The sequence below is a fragment of the Neopsephotus bourkii genome, unplaced genomic scaffold, assembly GCF_033783945.1.
Source record: "Neopsephotus bourkii isolate Nb327-2 ecotype Australia unplaced genomic scaffold, CSIRO-AGI_Nbou_v1 NB_16, whole genome shotgun sequence".
Classification (NCBI taxonomy): domain Eukaryota; kingdom Metazoa; phylum Chordata; class Aves; order Psittaciformes; family Psittacidae; genus Neopsephotus; species Neopsephotus bourkii.
The window spans coordinates 38,645-56,974 of record NW_026900533.1 but is presented as its reverse complement, the minus strand read 5'-3'; the positions used below and the strand labels follow the sequence as shown (position 1 = coordinate 56,974).

Genomic DNA, 18,330 nt, shown 5'->3' with positions numbered 1-18,330 from the left:
TAGTTCTTCCTGTTTTCTCACTTTCATATGTCAAATAGCTTTGTGAAGACATCATAAACACTTACATTGCATCCAAAATTTAAAATACATTATTTTTATCATAGACAAGGACATATATATATTCTATCACTCCCTGTCTCTTTAAATTCTATCCCACAGACTGCTTTAGTAATAATGTCTGTACAGAAGGTCTGATTGCTGGCTCTGCAGACCTCACGTACAGTGATTTATCTTTTCCCTATCTGAGAGGAGACAGATAATTTCAGCTCAGTGTACAGATACAAAAGTATTGTCATGATATAAGGTAATCTAACCCAAACAAACTGATAGGAGCATCATGTTTGAGGGTACATAAGCATTATAGCTGAAAGACATTATAATTTATTTCAGGCCAGTATATCCACTGTATTTCAGCCACACATCAACATGCTCATTAAGAATTCCTGCAGCACCTTCCACATCACAGGACAGAAACAAGGACATTTTATATACCAACCCCCTCAACACACAAAATACCCTCTTTTACTCTCAGGGAACTGCTTGCCAAATTAAAGACTTCACTCAGGGTTCCACCGTTAAAACGTCTCCTTAGCTTGAAAGACTGAATGCAACTGAAAAATGCAGCTCACCGAATCATCTAAGCCTGCAAAAGTTAAGTTCAAGAAAATCATAACAGAATTCTGTAGAGATTAGCTGTATCATCATCACTGAGCTTTTATTCCTATAGTCATGAGAGATTAACAATAGCTCTATCTTCTTAGCAAGGATTTTAAAACTTTTAAGTTTTAATACTGAGCTGGTTAACCACAGTAAACTATGTGTTAAGTGATAAATAAAATTCATGGAATCAGTGGCATTCCTTATTTGTGTGGCTGATTTCAGAACCACAGTTGCCTCTGAGAAGCAGAGGAAACAGAAAGACTTCTCAGGGCACTGGATCCAGAGCCTTTTACTGGCAAGCAACCAAAGCAAATCCACAGCATACCAAACTCAACCTTAAACTATGTGCCTGCACGAGCCTTAAACAGCTCTTACACCTCCTTGGCATTTATCAGCCCTGTTATACTTCTGGAGTACTATGGAGACTAAATAAATCAATTCATTTAGTCTTCCCTTGCATGGAGGCTCTGGAATTCCTCTGAAGAAAGTGCCATATAAATCTGGATTACTGTTAGGCAAATGGGCTTTACAAAACCTTATTATTCTTTATAAATCTATACATGTTATTGAACCTCATCCTTGAAGTCCTAATGCAAGGAGTTCAATCAAGGCTGGATCTTCAGTCTTGCAATTGTTATCTCTTGAATAGAACTCAAAGCACTCAGGATTAGGAAATCTGCTTTGCAGCCCATATCAAGGTTTTAGCAATGAAAAATAAAACAAGTTGTTATAAGATTCTTGCATAAGTAAATACATCATAACTAAGTAATGTTGGCTTGAGTTTTATCCAGGTTTTACTTTGCCATTTATCTACCTCAGCATTGGATCACTGGGTGTACAGAATACATGTTGGGGTTGATTGGAGGAATCATTGGCTGCTTCCTAAGAGATGGGAAGCTGATACCCAACCATGGTAACATAGAGCAGTGGAGGGGGCTTGACAGCCAGGGCTGGTGAGGGTGGTCAGGGCTACTAGAGCCTATTACTGCCCTTAAGGCCCTGACAATATTTGCTCTACTTAGTGAGAGAAACAGACTTGATTCCAGGACTTTTGCGATGGAAAAGTCAATCTATGATGATAATGTAACCCTTGTATTCGGAAGGAACAGGAAAGTATTCAGAAGGAACAGGAAATACAAACCCAAACAAATAATGTTTGGCTTATAGAACATAAGCATAAGAACATCTGTATTTCAGAAAATGAAGCTTTGAAACAGAGCATAAAATAATGCTTTTAAAAGACAGTGTGTAGAGTTGTTTTGCCTGTCCTTAATACCTGTTGATCATCTTCCCCTGCTGATTTAAGGGGTCTCTCAGGACAGACAAGTGGAAAGTCTTTTAGCAAATGTTCACTACAGGACAATTGCCTTGACATCAATAACAAGAAGAGTTAACCCACTTCTCCTTGGTTTCTGTTGCGGAAATGCTAAAAAAAGAATTCCCACGGTAACTTAAAGGTAGCTGTTTCCAGGGACAAAGTTAAGAAAGGAAAGGTGTCAGACTGGCTTTACCAAACAGGGAAGACTCTATGGCACACAAATGTCTAGTCTCCTGTGGATAAAAATGCACTAATCAAACTAACTAGGCTAGACAGAGAGGTAAGTGTGTTGAAGTTAGTGGCCTGCAATGCACCAGAGACACAACAGGATGCCTGAGCAGCTCCTTTGATCCCCAGGCTACATAAAACCTGTTAATACACCTTTTTCCCCAAACACAACAGATCTCTTGACTATTTCATGCTTAACAAAATGCTACAGCAAAAAATGATGTTATGAGCTGATTTAAAATTAAATGAAAGGTTAATGCTAGGAAAAATTAGGCAAAGCTTGCAGAATTTAAATTACAAATCAGTAATTAAGTCACCAACTGAAATTAATCTTTCATACGATTCACTTAATGTATTATACTTATTAGGTTATATTTACTAACAGAGTTGATCCTCTAATAGATACTGTCAGTTTTACTACTCCCAGAGCCTGTATGTGTGTTAAGAGATATTAGGTATTTGGAAAACAGATTTCAAAGTGTTGCAATTTTCAGTGTAATTATGTTTAATTGACTACAGTTAGTTATCTCAATAAAACGAATGTATGATGGCTTAAATTTCTAACACTAATTCCACTAGGGAGGTTTTTCCAGGACTGTCAGACCATGGAGGAGATAAAGATGTTTTGCAAATGAACTTCAAAGCCTCCAACATGAGACAGTGCAAAGAGCAGCCTCTAGAAAGGTTAGAAGAGTGAATAAATCAGAATCCTGAAAAATGTAAGATATAAAGAGTATAAGAATTTTCTACATTAAATCTTATTTTGAATGAAGAAATCACGGCTGCAACAGACCAAAACTTAGACACGAACATCACATCTTTAAAATTTCCACATTTTAAAACCTCCAGTGGTTGGGAATTTACCACATGCTAAAATTAATTGTTCTCAATTACCCATCTGCTATTAAAAAGCCACACTTTGTCTGGACTGAATTAATGTAGCTCCAGCTTTTCTTTGATCCTGTTACATCATTTGTCTTGCAGATTAAAGACCTCTTTGTTACATGATCTGCTTTCCCAATACAGGGAGTTAATAGACCGTAATCCAGCTACCTAATAAGCTTTCTGTTTGTTTGTTTGACAAGAGGAACCAATCAAATTCCTTGAATTTGCTTCCCAGGTCAGTTGTCCTGCTCTTAGATCATTCTTTCATTGTTTTTGAACCCTTCCCAGTTTATCATCCTTCTCCTTGGCACTTCACCAGCGGTGAGCATGCTTTTTCAGGGTGGTCATTCCAGCACTAAATAAAAAAGGCTGTTTAAGCCCCTCTTTTCCAGTTCCCCCTGCCTATAGAGCCAAGGATCTCTGATGCACAGGGTTTTCACCACAAGCTTTTTAGAATTATTACTCTTCAAGATAGGGCTCACCCCTTTGTAGTTACATGGCTTGAATTCCTTTGAACACACACTTGGACACTGTAAAGCAGAATGATGCTTTGCCCTCTGTAACAAAGGAATCTAGAATGTTCTTTGATCTGATTGTTCTATTTCTTGCCACCTCTCAGATATTTGCCTCATCAAAACATTTTCTTAGGAGTAATTTTCAGTTTATTTCTTCTTCATGGATGAAAATATAAATTTGTATTAGACCTAATTATTAAGGATTTATGTTATGCATTCAGAAGCATCTGATCGCTATGTTTTATTTCTTGCCTTTTTTTCCCCCAGCAGTCTCTTTTAATTAATACAATGTAGTCATGGAAAACTCTTCACAGCTATTAAAAAGTCACATAGCACAAACACTACTCATAAGTTAACAAAGAACCAGGCCCATATCCTCAAGGGTTTTCCTTTTTGATTCTGGGGATACTCAATGCCCATACAAATGTTCTTCAACAATTCACATATAAACCTTACATATTCCCTTTCAATATTTCATCTGTGATTATTTTATTATTCCCCTACAGTACAATCATAGAATAGTTAGGGTTGGAAAGGACCTTAAGATCATCTAGTTCTAACCCCCCTGCCATTGGCAGGGAGACCTCACACTAAACCATATCACCCAAGGCTCTGTCCAACCTGGCCTTGAACATTGCCAGGGGTGGAGCATTCACAACCTCCCTGGGCAACCCATTCCAGTGCCTCACCACCCTTACAGTAAAGAACTTCTTCCTTATATCCAATCTAAACTTCCCCTGTTTAAGTTTTAACCTGTTACCAGTAGCAACTTTGCATATTACTGAGTGGGCCTTCAGTTTGCCTGATAAAACAAACATAATAAATTAAAATCACTGGCAACTAAGCAACCATTATGTCTTAATTCTGCAATTGCCTCTTTTTTTTTCCCTCTACATAAATTCACTATCGATAGTTATTATATCAACCACCAATAATAACTGACATCACCAACATTCACAAAAGGTGACAGTCTTTTGTCTTACAGTACAAATACTTAAAATGTCAATAAACAACATATTCATACCTAAAAGGAAACACTCAGCCACCATGATGGCACAAGGCAGTTCTCAAACCTGTTACCAAAAATCCAGTGAACCTCCCAGGTCTTTTATCATTGAAGGCTTATTTAATTTTATCAACTTCATGATAACATAACCCTGAATAAACATGGAGACATTTTCCCAAATCTGGAATTTGTTATGGTATTTTAGTGCTTTATACAAATGTAGGCCAACAAACCAAACCCAGACTGCAATATGAACTTCTCTTTGAGGTATGCCGGCCACATGAATCTCTTATCAGCTTTTTGTGGTATTGCAACCAGAAAACTTCAGTGGGTTTACTGTGTGGAATTCCAAAAGGCTGAAACTCACTGCTGGACCTGGCCCAGCACACAGGCCACTATGTGACGGGACGGCTGCCAGCCCCCCCTCTACAGCACAACCGTTACATGAATCACATATGCACACAGCCTTATAAAAGACAAGTAAGTGTGTCTAAGCAATCTAAAATGCTTTTTCTCTATCTGACAACGTCTTCAATCTCTATTCCCAATGTAAAAATGGAGTTTAAGGGAAGATTAGGAGGGATCTCTGCTCCCTGAAGTCTTCTCTGCCAGTCCTGGGAAAGTAATTTAAACATATAAACATCACCAAAGCCACCTGGAAGAGAATTTCTGCGGGCTGGTTCAGAGATCTGAATTTGTTACGCAGTACTCAATCCACTTCAAGCTTTCACTTAAAGCTTTTTGGTCATTCATCAGAAAATTCCAAATACAATAGAAACTTGTTACATAAATCCAATCCAGACTATCCTCCACATGGTCCATCACAACCTTTAAATCATAGAATCATAGAATAGTTAGGGTTGGAAAGGACCTTAAGATTATCAAGTTCCAACCCCCTGCCATGGACAGGGTACACCTCGCTCTAAACCATGCCACCCAAGGCTTCGTCCAACCTGGCCTTGAACACTGCCAGGGATGGAGCATTCACAACCTCCCTGGACAACCCATTCCAGTGCCTCACCACCCTCACAGGGGTCTGCTCTCTTGAAGTCTAGGGCAGTGAGCTTGCTGCATGCTCTTCTCACTGTCCTGAGGATTTCAAATTCAACCATCTCGTGATCGCTGCATCCAAGGCTGCCCTGCAGTGCCACATTTCCAACCAACCCTTCCCTGTTGGTGAGCACAAGGTCAAGCATGGCACCTCTCCTTGTCGGTTCCTCTATTACTTGCAGAAGGAAGTTGTCTTCCATACAATCGAGGAACCTCCTGGATTGCTTGTGCCGGGCCGTACCGTCATTCCAACAGATGTCAGTGTGGTTGAAGTCACCCATGAGAATGAGGGCCTGTTAGAGTGAGGCTTTTCCTATCTGCCTATAGAGTGCTTCATCTGCAGATTCCTCTTGATCAGGTGGTCTATAACAGATCCCCACAGTAACGTCTCCCATCGCTGTTTTTCCTTTAACCCTGACCCACAAGCTCTCTGTTAACTGCTCACCCGACCCCTGACAGAGTTCCATGCTCTCCAGCCTATCCCTAACATAAAGGGCAACTCCCCTTCCGTGTCTGCCAGGCCTGTCTTTCCTAAAGAGTCTGTAACCTTCCATTCCAACACTCCAGTCATAGGAGCCATCCCACCATGTTTATGTGATGCCTATAATGTCATACCCCCGTAGACAAGCACACATCTCTAATTCCTCTTGTTTGCTCCCCATGTTACAGGCATTTGTATGGAGGCATTTGAGCCCAGCTCCAAATGAAGCCGGCTCATTGGCTGGAGCAGCTGGAATACCTCTGCATTGCTCCGAGCATTTATTATAGGTGCTGGCAACTGACTGGGTGTGTTGGGATGGAATGATGCCCCCTTTCCCCAACACATCTAGTTTAAAGCCTCCTTGACCAGTCTGGCAAGCCTCCTACCAAAACTGCTCTTCCCCTTTAGACCAGCTCCACCAGCCCCCGCTAGACCTGGCTTACAAACTTGAGTCCCATGTTCAAGACACCCGAACCCCTGACTCTGACAACACCCTTTTAACCATTTATTAACCTGGCTAATCCTCCTAGCTTTTTTAGGTCTTCCCCTGTATTCTGGAGAATAGACGAAAAGACTATCTGAGCTCCAGAGCCCTTAACCACCTCTCTCAGGGTTCTGTAGTCCTTCTTTATGTTCCCCAGGCTACTACTATCTATATCCCTAGCACCCACATGTATCACCAGAAGTGGGTAATAGTTCGTGGGGCTTACTAGAGCAGGCAGCCTCTCTGCCACATTCCTGATGCGTGCCCCTGGTAGGCAACACACCTCCCTTGAGACCGGGCCAGGCCGACAGACGAGTGCTTCTGTCCCTTTCAAAGTAGAGCCCCCTACTACTACGACCCACCGCTTTTTCCTGGCAGCACCAGTAGAGATCTTCTTTACCAGTGCATCAGCTGGCTGTTTCTGCCGCCAGTGTGTTTCCTCATGAGCCCCCTGCAGGACAGCAAAACGGTTCTGCATGCGGACAACAGATTTAGGAGGAAGTCCCTTGCTTTTAATTGTCCTTTTCCTCCTTTTTTTGTTGTTCGTTTTGTCACCAATTCCCAGCTTCGAGGTTTAACAACCTCCTTCTTTGCTCTATCAGCTACAGGGGACGCTTGAGGACTCTGCACAGTTTGGGCCGGGAGCAAGCATTCCTGCTTTCTCTCAGCTACCCTGACATCGTGTAGCCTATTAATAGCTTCCCGCAGCTCAGCCCCCTGCTGCAGGAGAACCTCCACCAGGGTGCACCCAGTGCAGCCCTGCCCATTGTGCACCTTTCCCTCACCAGACCAGTGCAGGCACTCTCTACACCCCGAAGTCTGCACTGCAGCCTCCCCTCTCATCGGCTCTGTCTGGGTGCCTACGGTGGCCACCGCCGGGGCAGCCAGAGCAGAGTTCCCAGACCGAGCCCTGGACATACAGCGAGTGCTCACCATCATGCTTGCCTGCCCACGCAAACTGCCTTGACCCGCTCCTGTTCGCCGTGCTCCCTGGGGCAGGTTTTTACCCAGTGAGGGCTAGCGCCGTTCCTCCTGGCTCCAACCCCTGTGAGTCCCTGCTCGCATCAGCTGAGCTGCCGGCTCCGGGGCAGGTCCTGTCGAGGACTTGAGGCTCCCTCGGTGGCTCTCGGCGCTCTGAGTTGAGGCTCCTCGACACTGATCTCCCCCTGCTCCGGTGTTCAAGGCATCTTCTCTTGAGCTACTCACCTCAGCAATTGACCAGCAAATCTACCACTGAAGAGAAGAAAACTACTCACAAATGCCTGGTGTAACTTCTAATACTGTCTCTTCTTAAGCCCACAGCCTACACAGATATATCAGAGTCCTCAGGCTTTTGGAGTTCTCCTTCTCAAACATACGCTGCTGTCCTTGTCACAATGCCACAGTGATTGCCCATCATCTATACCGCTTCTCTCAACTGTGCTAGGAATTACAGTGTATGCAATTTTCATTATGTGGACTAAGGTGAGTCATCAAAACCATGTCTTAAATAAAGTATTATCTTGCATGGAGATGGGCTAACAACTTTCTGAAATCCTCTTCAGTTCTATTTTTTATGACTTTCTAATGTATCTGTGAGTTTCAGCTGGGCTTCCTAAGTTCTTATTTCCATAATTAGACAGATATCAGGGAAAACTTGAGGGATTTATCTATGTTTCGAGATCAGATAAAGAATTATGACTTCTAACAAGTAGTTAACATAAATTGATGTTCCCAGACCTTAGCTGTATGCAGTGATATTCTTCCAGTGTGAGGATCTGAGTCCTACCAAATTATCTCCCCTATTACTTAGATCTCTAGACCTATGGAGAGGGTAAATGTCCTTTCAACGGTGCCACCCTTCTTGTCAGGATGACTGATGAAATAACTGTGCTAATCAGAATATATCTGTGTATTCATTCAGCATTCAGTCAAATACATCATAAGATTTGATTAAAAAATCATATTACCTGGAATTAGCAGAGCACATACTAGCTGGATTAAAAAGTGGTTCATTGCCTCAGCCTAAAGTAGAGCTGTTAAACACAAAGAAAAATGAACAGAGATGGTTTCTAGGGCAGATTCTCAGGCATTTGTTCTTAGTCCAGCACTGGTTATGTTTTTTGTCTGGTATAATGATCGTAATGATATAGTGTACATCATGATATAAAATGTTTGATGAAAGTCTGAAATGACACAACAGTGGGTGGCATGCATAAGAGAGAAACTAGGTGAGTATGCCTAGCATGGCATTTGTACTCAGGAATAATGTGGGTATGATGGAGAAAAGTTAGAGAAAGGCCACTGAAATACCATAGCAGATGGAAAGCAAATCTTGAGTATGGTTTGATGAGTTCAGCCTAAAGAAGAGGAAAATGAGAGAGGTCTTCATCAATGTATATGAGTATTTAAATCACTTACGGAAAAAGGACTTGCAGGAAAAGCTTTTTGAGCTTGCTGTCAAGAGAATAATGAGTTTCAACAGTGGAAAATTTAAGTTAGCCAAATCCAACCTTGCAGTGGGATACCATATACCAGAGGGCAGACCAGTTCAAAGTTGGAACAGTATACAGAGGCGGTGAAGGATTAACCATCAGATGGAGTTTTGACAGGGAAATTGGGCATCATTCTAAAAGATATGATCTGATCCAGCTTCTAAGACAAATCCTCCAGGCAGCCGATGAAGATAGGATAGGATCCAGGCCTGTTGTCCATTACTTTCTTGATTCCAAGAAGATCCTCCTCCCCATGCTCTGAACACCTATACGCTTGCCTTAGGATAGTTAAGCTTATGCTTCAATTCTTTAATTGCTCTCCTATTGGGATCAGCAAGTAATGGTTTCCTAGACTTGCATTTTATTCAAGTTTATCTTAATTAACAGACTGCTCATAGCTGAAGGGAAGACACTTAGCAAAGCAGTTCACAATTCTGTGGTGACAGAATAAGTCCTTTCTGAAGCCTGGCACAAGTGTCTTGCTTACATGCTCAGGATCCTACACTCTATGTCAGAGAGTATCTGCCCTAACTTAGATTGCCAAGACTTTAATGTTCCAATGTTTTTCTACAGCATCATGAGGTAAGAACAACCCTCAAAAACCATCAGGGTATAGGGTGCCTAATACATTTCCTGCTCTTGGAAAAAACTGGATACAGGGTACCTTGGCCTTTCCTGTCAGGAAAGGGCTCTCAGGCCCTGATCCTGGGACTACCCAGGCACCTCCTGGAAAAACAGCACATTGGACTGCAAGCAATCAAGGAAACTACTCGAGTGTAGGAGGAAACTTCCTGGTACAGGTTACGGAGAGCCCAACCACAGGAGAGGTGCTGCTAGATCAGTTGCTCACTAGTGTGGAAGACCTTATTGGAAAGGTCTAGACTGGAGGTAGCCTGAGCTACAGCAATCACTGTCTGGCAGAATTATCAATTTTGAGGGTACAGGATGGGTGAAAAGTAGAATCAGGGTCCTTAACATCAGAAAAGCAAACTTTCAGCTGTTTAGGGTGCTAGTGCATGTGATACCTTAGGAAAATGCCCTCCAAGATAAAGGAGCAAATGAGAGCTGGAAGATATTTAAAGATGCTTTTCTTTGGGTGCAAGAGCTCTCAATACTGATGTGCAAGAAATTTAGCAGGGGAAGAGAGGGCCAGCTTGGCTAAGTCAAGATCTCTTAGCCAAACTAAAACACAAAAGCAGCATGCATAGGCAGTGGCGACAGGGATATACATCCTGAGGAGATTATAGGGAAATGGCCCGAGAGTACAGGGAGGGGATCAGGAAAGCCAAGCCACAGCTGGAGCTGAACTTGGCTAGGGACATAACAAATAACAAGGGTTTCTTCAGGTACATAGGACAACAAAGGAACCTGCTTAGTAAGGTTCCATGGGATATAGCCCTAGAGGACAGGGGGGGCCAAAATTGTTGGCTGATATTCAAGGATCACCTGCTACAAGCTCAGGAGTGTTGCATCCCAACTAGAAGGAAGTGCAGCAGGAGGGCCAGGAGACCTCCTTGGATGGATAAGGAGCTGCTGAGGCAACTTAGAGGGAAACAAGAGGCTTGTAAAAGGTGGAAGCAAGGACAGGCGGTCTGGCAAGAATACAGGGATGTTGTCCAGGGAGCTAGGGACCAGGTTAGGAAAGCTAAGGCCCAGTTAGAATTAAACTTGGCTAGGGATGTTAAGGATAACAGGAAGCGATTCTGCAGGTACATTGCAAATAAAATACAGACTAGGGACAACGTAGGCCCCCTCTGGAAGCTATCGGGAGAACTGGCGACCTTGCGTTTGGAGAAGGCTGAGGTTCTTAGTGACTTCTTTGCCTCGGTCTTCACTGACAAATGCTCTGACCACACCACTCAAATCTTGGACGGCAGACACAGGGACTGTGAGAATAAAAACCTTAGGCCCACTGTAGGACAGAATCTCGTTTGAGACCATCTTAAGAACCTGAATGTGCACAAGGCAATGGGACCTGATGAAATCCATCCACAGGCCACTTGGACTATTGTGTGCAGTTCTGGTGTCCTCAACATAAAAAGGACATGGAACTGTTGGAACAAGTCCAGAAGAGGGCCGTGAGGATAATCAGGGGCTGGAGCACCTCCTGTATGAAGACAGGCTGAGGATGTTGGGGCTGTTCAGCCTGGAGAAGAGAAGGCTGCGTGGAGACCTCATAGCAGCCTTCCAGTATCTGAAGGGGGCCTATAGGGATGCTGGGGATGGACTCTTCATTAGGGACTGTAGTGACAGGACAAGGGGTAATGGGTTAAAACTTAAACAGGGGTAGTTTCGACTGGATATAAGGAGGAAGTTATTTACTGTGAGGGTGGTGAGGCATTGGAATGGGTTGCCCAGGGAAGTTGTGAATGCTTCATCCCTGGTCATGTTCAAGGCCAGGTTGGACAGAGCCTTGGGTGACATGGCTTAGTGTGAGGTGTCCCTGCCCATGGCAGGGGGTTGGAAGTTGATGATCTTAAGGTCCTTTCCAACCCTAACTATTCTATGATTCTATGATTCTCTAAGATGAAAGAAACTATACCCAACAATGAACAAAACGAGATGGGGCTAAACATGGTAGACATGGAGAATGCTGAAGTACACAACGTTTTTCGCTTAGTCTTCACAAGTCCGTGGGACCTGATAAGACACATTTGAGAGTCCTGAGAAAAATGGCAGATGAAGTTGCTAAGCCATTATGTATCATATTTGAGAAGTCATGGCACAACAGTGAAGTTTCCACTGACTGGAAAATGAGATACATAACCCTCATTTTTAAAAATGGAAGACCCAGGGAATACAGGCTGGTCAGTCTCATCTTGGTGCCCAACACGATTATGGAGCAGATCCTCCTGGAAACTAGGCTAAAACATGTGGGAAAACAGAGAGGTTATTACTGACAGCCAGCATTGTTTCATGAAGGGCAAATCATGCCTGACAAACTTGGCAGCCTTCTATATTGGGGTTACAGCACTGGTGGTTAAGGGAAGAGCAATAGATAGAATCTACCTGGACTTGTGCAAAGCCTTTGAGACTGTCCACATGAAACCTTGCTCTAAGCTGGAGATACATGGATTTGACAGGTAGACCACTCAGTGGATAAGGAACTGGCAGGATGATTGTGCTCCATGTTGTGGTCAACTAGTCAACGCCTGGGTGGATACCAGTAATGAGTGGAGTCCCTCAGGGGCCAGTATTATTTAACATCGTCAACAGGGACATGGACAGTGGGATTGATGCACCCTCAGCAAGTTTGTTGATGACACCGAGCTGTGTGGTGAAGTCAACATACTGGAGGGAAGGGATGGCATCCAGAGGGACCTGGACAGGCTCAAGAGGTGGGCTACAAGAAACCTGGAGAGGGACTTTTGACAAGGAGATGTAGGGACAGGACAAGAGGGAATGGCTTTAACCTGACAGAGGGGACATTCAGATTAGATACAGGAAAGAAGTTCTTCCCTGCAAAGGGGCTGAGGTGCCAGCACAGGGTGCCCAGAGAAGCTGTGTCTGCCCCATCCCTGGCACTGTTAAAGGCCAGGTTGGACACAGGGGCTTGGAGCAACCTGCTCTAGCGGAAGGTGTCCCTGCCCATGGCAGGGGTTGGAACTGGATGAGTTTTAAGATCCCTTCCAACTTAAACCAGTCTGTGATTCCTTACTCGTGCCTCTTGAATTCATATTTCGAAGAGAAATATTTTGCTAGAAAACTATGTATTTGGCCAAGTGGAAATTTTTCGGGCTTAGAAAGGATGTCTAGAAAAATAAGTGTAATATGGAGCTGATATCAATTATCATTAAATCTTTGGACTGAATAGTGGATTGGGAATTCTCTACTAATTGTTTCTTCCACTATGTGCTTCTTAGACAGAGGGGGCCCAGGCTTTTTTGCACAAAAAGAGGTAGAGAAAAATGACATATTTCCAAACATACTCTCCCAGTCACTGTAGAATAACTTTTCCCCTCTGTAAGTGAATTTGTTTTGTTACCAGTCATTTTCATTATTCTAATCTCTAATTAAAATTCCTGGTTCTACATTCATCACCATCACTCATCAGTTATAGTGTGTGTCAATTAATACTCCTTTCAGCTGTTTGTACAGGATCAGATTCTGGCTGTGACACTGTTTGAAAGATAACAGAAGCACACTCCTTGACCATGCCAATCTTATTTGATATTCACCTTGCTATCTTGTCTTCAATACCCTTCCTGGCGCTCAATGTTACCGAGGAGCTAGCTCCTTGCGGAGCTGTACTTCATCCTTTAGTGCTCATGGAGAGCTGAGGATGAATAGATTCAATAGACTTGAAGTGTGACTGAACTGCTGAGGCATGAGACCTCCCTCAGAGCAAGCAATGCCCATGAAGCACGAAGGTGAGCAGAAAGCTGCACAACCTTACTATTAAAGCCATTTGGCTCATTTTCTTCTCTCCCTGCTCCCTTAGAAGCACGCTGAGCATGTCCCATTTAGGAATATCCTTATTGCAATGACCAATCCTCAATTAGTGGAGGGCAGTAAATAAAATACTGCCCATGGTCATTGGCAGTGCATTTGAGAAATGGGAAAATACAAGACGGCCCAATAAGCACACCCAGTCTTCTGCAATTACCTGTCACTGCATTGTAGGAGAGACCTGCCCCATGATCTCAGTGTTAAACCACCACTCTTCAGCACCAGGACATCTATTAAGTACTAGCTCAAGTCTGTGAAAGCGCTGGTCCAGATTTTACACCAATTTCGTTCAATCACAGAGTCATAACAACTTCATTTGTACGCAGTCACACCACTATAAGAACCTTGTACAAGCATTCCTCATGCTGATTTTACACAAGAAAGCTAGAGCAGTACAGATATCTTTACATGGTATATTTCTGTTCACATGAGGCCTCACTTCAGACTGAGCGCTGTGAAGATACCTTTGCCAGATACCTCAGATTGCCAGAGCTTCAGGTGTGAGTCCATATTCCTCACACATTCTTCTACATGGCAATCTAGATTCACTAAGTGCAAAGAAACAGTAGGATATAAAATACATTGGCCATACATATAGTATTTTTCCCTACTCAAGTTGTGCTAACAGATGGAGGTACACATCAAAAGCCATCTCTGAAGGCTGTCAGAGGCACACTTGCTACTGGAACATAAACTGAGGTGATTGCTAAGACTTGAACTTGTATTTGTAGTGCTCTCATCAGCAAGGCAGAACACAAGCCCAACACCCACAACAGCCTCTTTGAACCCTGCACTGCAGGCTGTCAGTCTAGCCAGAAACCCAGCAATCTCATTTATGCAAAAACAAAAGCAGAAAGACAGCTCCTCCTGATGGGAATAAAAATTAATTCCAGCCAAGTAGCATAAATACTGAATTGCAAATTAAAATGACAATATTTCCTTGTTCAGAAGAGACTGCCTCATGCCAAAGAAACGCCATTAGCATCAGAAACCCCATCTGAATAAATCACTGGTAAAAACTCCAGAAATGTGATACAAAAGCGAGGCACAGCCTAGGACCCTCTTTGTACAGAACTTGCCACACTAGAGTGAAATGTACCTACAGTAAACAAGGGACCTTTTGTTTCAAAAGGTATTATTTGGGGTGTAGAACAAAGGTGTTACTTGTATCTTGGCAGCTCTCCCAAATGCATGCTGCACAAAAGACTGGTGATGTAATTACGGACACTGCAGAACCAAAGATCTAAAGGATTGTCAGGCCATTTTAGGCTTCCTGGCAAACTAGCAGGAACATTTCCAGGGCTCAGATGGAGTGAACTTGAACAGAAAATTGTCATTTTAAGAGGAAAATGAAATGTTGCTATATTGCAAGCAGAATGCAATCCTTACTAGAATAAATGAAGACAATCCATCTGGTTTCATTGTCAGAGAACAAAGAAATACATAAAATGACTATCTGGGACCATGACTCTGTAGCCAAGTATCTTATTTCCAAAAGTACTGAGTAGCAACCGCTTAAATACTGTGAGAAACTTTTATGTACTGAGAGATTCCAGCAACTCACAGTTAAGAATCATAGAATCACAGAATATTTAGGATTGGAAAGGACCTTAAGATCATCTAGTTCCAACCCCCCTGCCATGGGCAGGGACACCTCACACTAAACCATGTCACTTAAGGCTTTGTCCAACCTGGCCCTGAACACTGCCAGGGATGGAGCATTCACAGTTTCCCTGGGCAACCCATTCCAGTGTCTCACCACCCTCACAGGAAAGAATTTCTTCCTTATATCCAATCTAAACTTCCCCTGTTTAAGTTTGAACCCATTACCCCTTGTCCTATCACTACAGTCCCTAATGAAGAGTCCCTCCCCAGCATCCCTATAGGCCCCCTTCAGATACTGGAAGGCTGCTCTGAGGTCTCCACGCAGCCTTCTCTTCTCCAGGCTGAACAGCCCCAACTCTCTCAGCCTGTCTTTATACGGGAGGTGCTCCAGCCCCTGATCATCCTCGTGGCCTCCTCTGGACTTGTTCCAACAGTTCCATGTCCTTTTTATGTTGAGGACACCAGAATTGCACACAATAGTCCAAGTGAGGTCTCACCAGAGCAGAGTGGGCACAGAGAGAGGGCAGGATCACCTCCTTCAACCTGCTAGTCACGCTCTGAATCAGATGGTTTGTCCTTCCAACAGCAAACTGTCCCTTCATGAATATATCTAACCTCTTTTGAATCCATGTGTATCTCTGTTCTCCAGATCACAAAGGAAGGAAGAAAAGTTCCACAATTCCATTACATATCATATTATTCTGTTTCATATTCGTTTTAGTCCTGCTACTCAATAATTTCATAATGTCTCCCTCATTCTGGTGTTATGGGCAATAATGAACATTTAACTTCTTTTCACTTTCCCCATGCCCCAGATCCATACAACATTTCTCCCAGTCTGTTTATCCTCAGAATACAGCAGTCAGTGTGTGTGTAAGCAATAAGAGATACTGAAAAGGAGGAAACGCAAGGTTGTTGATATGGACTCCCATGTTCTTAAAAAATAGTAATAAACTGAGCAGGTAGCTATAATGCTAAACAACAGCTAAACAATACAAAAGGTAAGAAAACGTCAGTTTGTTAGAATTTTTTTCAATTTCCTGAACTTGAGAACAATAATATTGGATAGACATTAATACGGAGTAACACAGAGACCCACAAGCTTTATGTTCACTGCTAGTCAAAATTATCCCATGTCCAATCCCAGACACTACAGGAGTGAAACTGCCTTTCACATTATCCAGACCCGATGTGTCCTAATGGAGGGCTTATTCTCTGAAACACCCCAGAAAGGTGTCTCCTAACAAGAAAGCAATAAGTTTACACTTAGAGAAGTCTCTCACTATCAGCTTCTGACAAAGTACAACGTATCTGGTCTTTCAGCAATTAGAAGGGCAGGAACAAAGAAATCAGATCCCAAGAGGTAAGATAAAAGAGATTAAGTGGTGATTCTAGAGGGAAGTCCTTGGCCAAAGGGAAAGTCAGCACTGTCATAAGCCAAAAGCCCTGGCTAGTGCTGCCTATGCCTATGCATTCAGAATATCATGGAATACAAAGGCCTAATCCTTATCTTCAGTTAACTCTCAATGTACTGCTTTGAAATTAGATGAGTCCTTGCTCTGAGATGCAATCAATGCCCCAGAGCATTATATGATTTGATCTCAGTGCACCTGTTTCGTATTTTAAGTCTCTCAATGATTCTATTCCATTTGTTACTTACAAGAACCATATCCCACTGCAAATAGGTCCTTGTACTTTGGGTTCCTGTAATGAGAAAACATACATAAGGTTGCATTTTTTAATTAACCATATAGTTCCATAGAAAGGCAGTGTTTCACACATTAATATCAGAGTCCATTCTCACGGGACTGCATACAGTCTGAGGGCTTCAACCTTTGAATATGTGCGCTAGAAAAGTTGATGTATTCTTCCAGATTCAGGATGCATAAAAAAGTAGAACATCAGAAGACCACAACATAGATAAAAAGAATAAAAAAGGCACAGACAGACACGATGTCAGTCTCCAGCATTACTTGGCTTATCTATTTCATAATCATAAACAGTGTACTGTTAAAAATTAGGTCTTTAAGGAAACGAAAAAGGCAGGAATGTGTCGGTTTCCATTTTCAGAGGCAAGAATACAGGAGCTTCTAAACCACAACAGAATAGTACCCAATAAACTTACCTTCCTACTTGTAATTAAATAATAAAGGATACTTCAAGAGGCAGCTATCAATTCATGAATTCATGATCATTCCCAAAGACCAGGAAGTGAAATTCCCTTTGGTGAACAGTATACTTGCTGAAGCACACAGGTCCTGAGCAACTAGTCATCTACTGTGCCTTCTAAAATCCCTTTATTTGAAAAACATATAACTACTTTACGACTTCTGCTGTACATGGACACTTACAGAAGGGTTTACATGGGACAAAGGTCAGTATTGCTGCTGTTCCTGAGCTCACACAGCACACCTGGTGGCTAACAATTCTATTAAATGAATGGATGTGAAAATTAACAGTGTTGTCTCTGATTCGTTATTATGAATTGCTAAAATAAATCCACCTCTCTTTTAACTTCTTTTCACTTGGGCTAGTATCTAGGTATTCTCATGCTCTTGTTTTATCCACTAAATGCACTGTTACTGCTAACAATGTGAGAACAAAAACGAAGTTAGAAAAGCTTATTACACAAGGCAATTTGGAGTAATTCTTCCAATTTCAGGGCCATCTTTCTGTTGTAACTTCCTGAAGACAAGAGTAGCAGCAGCACAAACTACTGTTAAAGATCCCTTATCTCCCAGTTTTACATCCAATTTCCCTATTGTTTTTCAGTTCTCACAATTGCATCCGTGTGAGAATATCCTTGGTATTCTATTAAAGTATAATTACTGCAGTGGTTTCAAATGACAGAAGACTGCAATCCTGCTCTGTTTCTCCATAGACCCTCTTTAGCAAGACATGGGTTCACACTGCCCCACAGACAAGTGAGGGTAGGCCTAGCTGCAAAGGAGCACAGGACAGGAGCTGACTACACGCCATGTTCAGTGCACAAACCAGGCCAGTTCTGGGGAGCATCGAGCATAGTAAACAGTAAAAGGACCTATTTGTGCTTGTGACAAGTGTTTTTTTCATGGTAATAATAATGACTGTAACATCTCGGAAACAGCACTGACTTGAAAGTATCAGAGATCCTGTTTTGACTAACCAGGAATAAATATGCAAAAGCGGACTGCAT

At 42.6% G+C, this 18,330-nt stretch overlaps 1 protein-coding gene across 1 annotated transcript in view; it reads right to left on the bottom strand.

The window, feature by feature from the left end:
* Positions 1 to 18,330, bottom strand: part of DNAI1 (dynein axonemal intermediate chain 1) — a 125,863-nt gene that overhangs the window by 70,669 nt on the left and 36,864 nt on the right. The window contains exon 12 of the mRNA XM_061371693.1: positions 16,816 to 16,859. Coding sequence (XP_061227677.1) covers positions 16,816 to 16,859 — 44 coding nt within the window. The remainder of the gene's footprint in view (positions 1 to 16,815; positions 16,860 to 18,330) is intronic.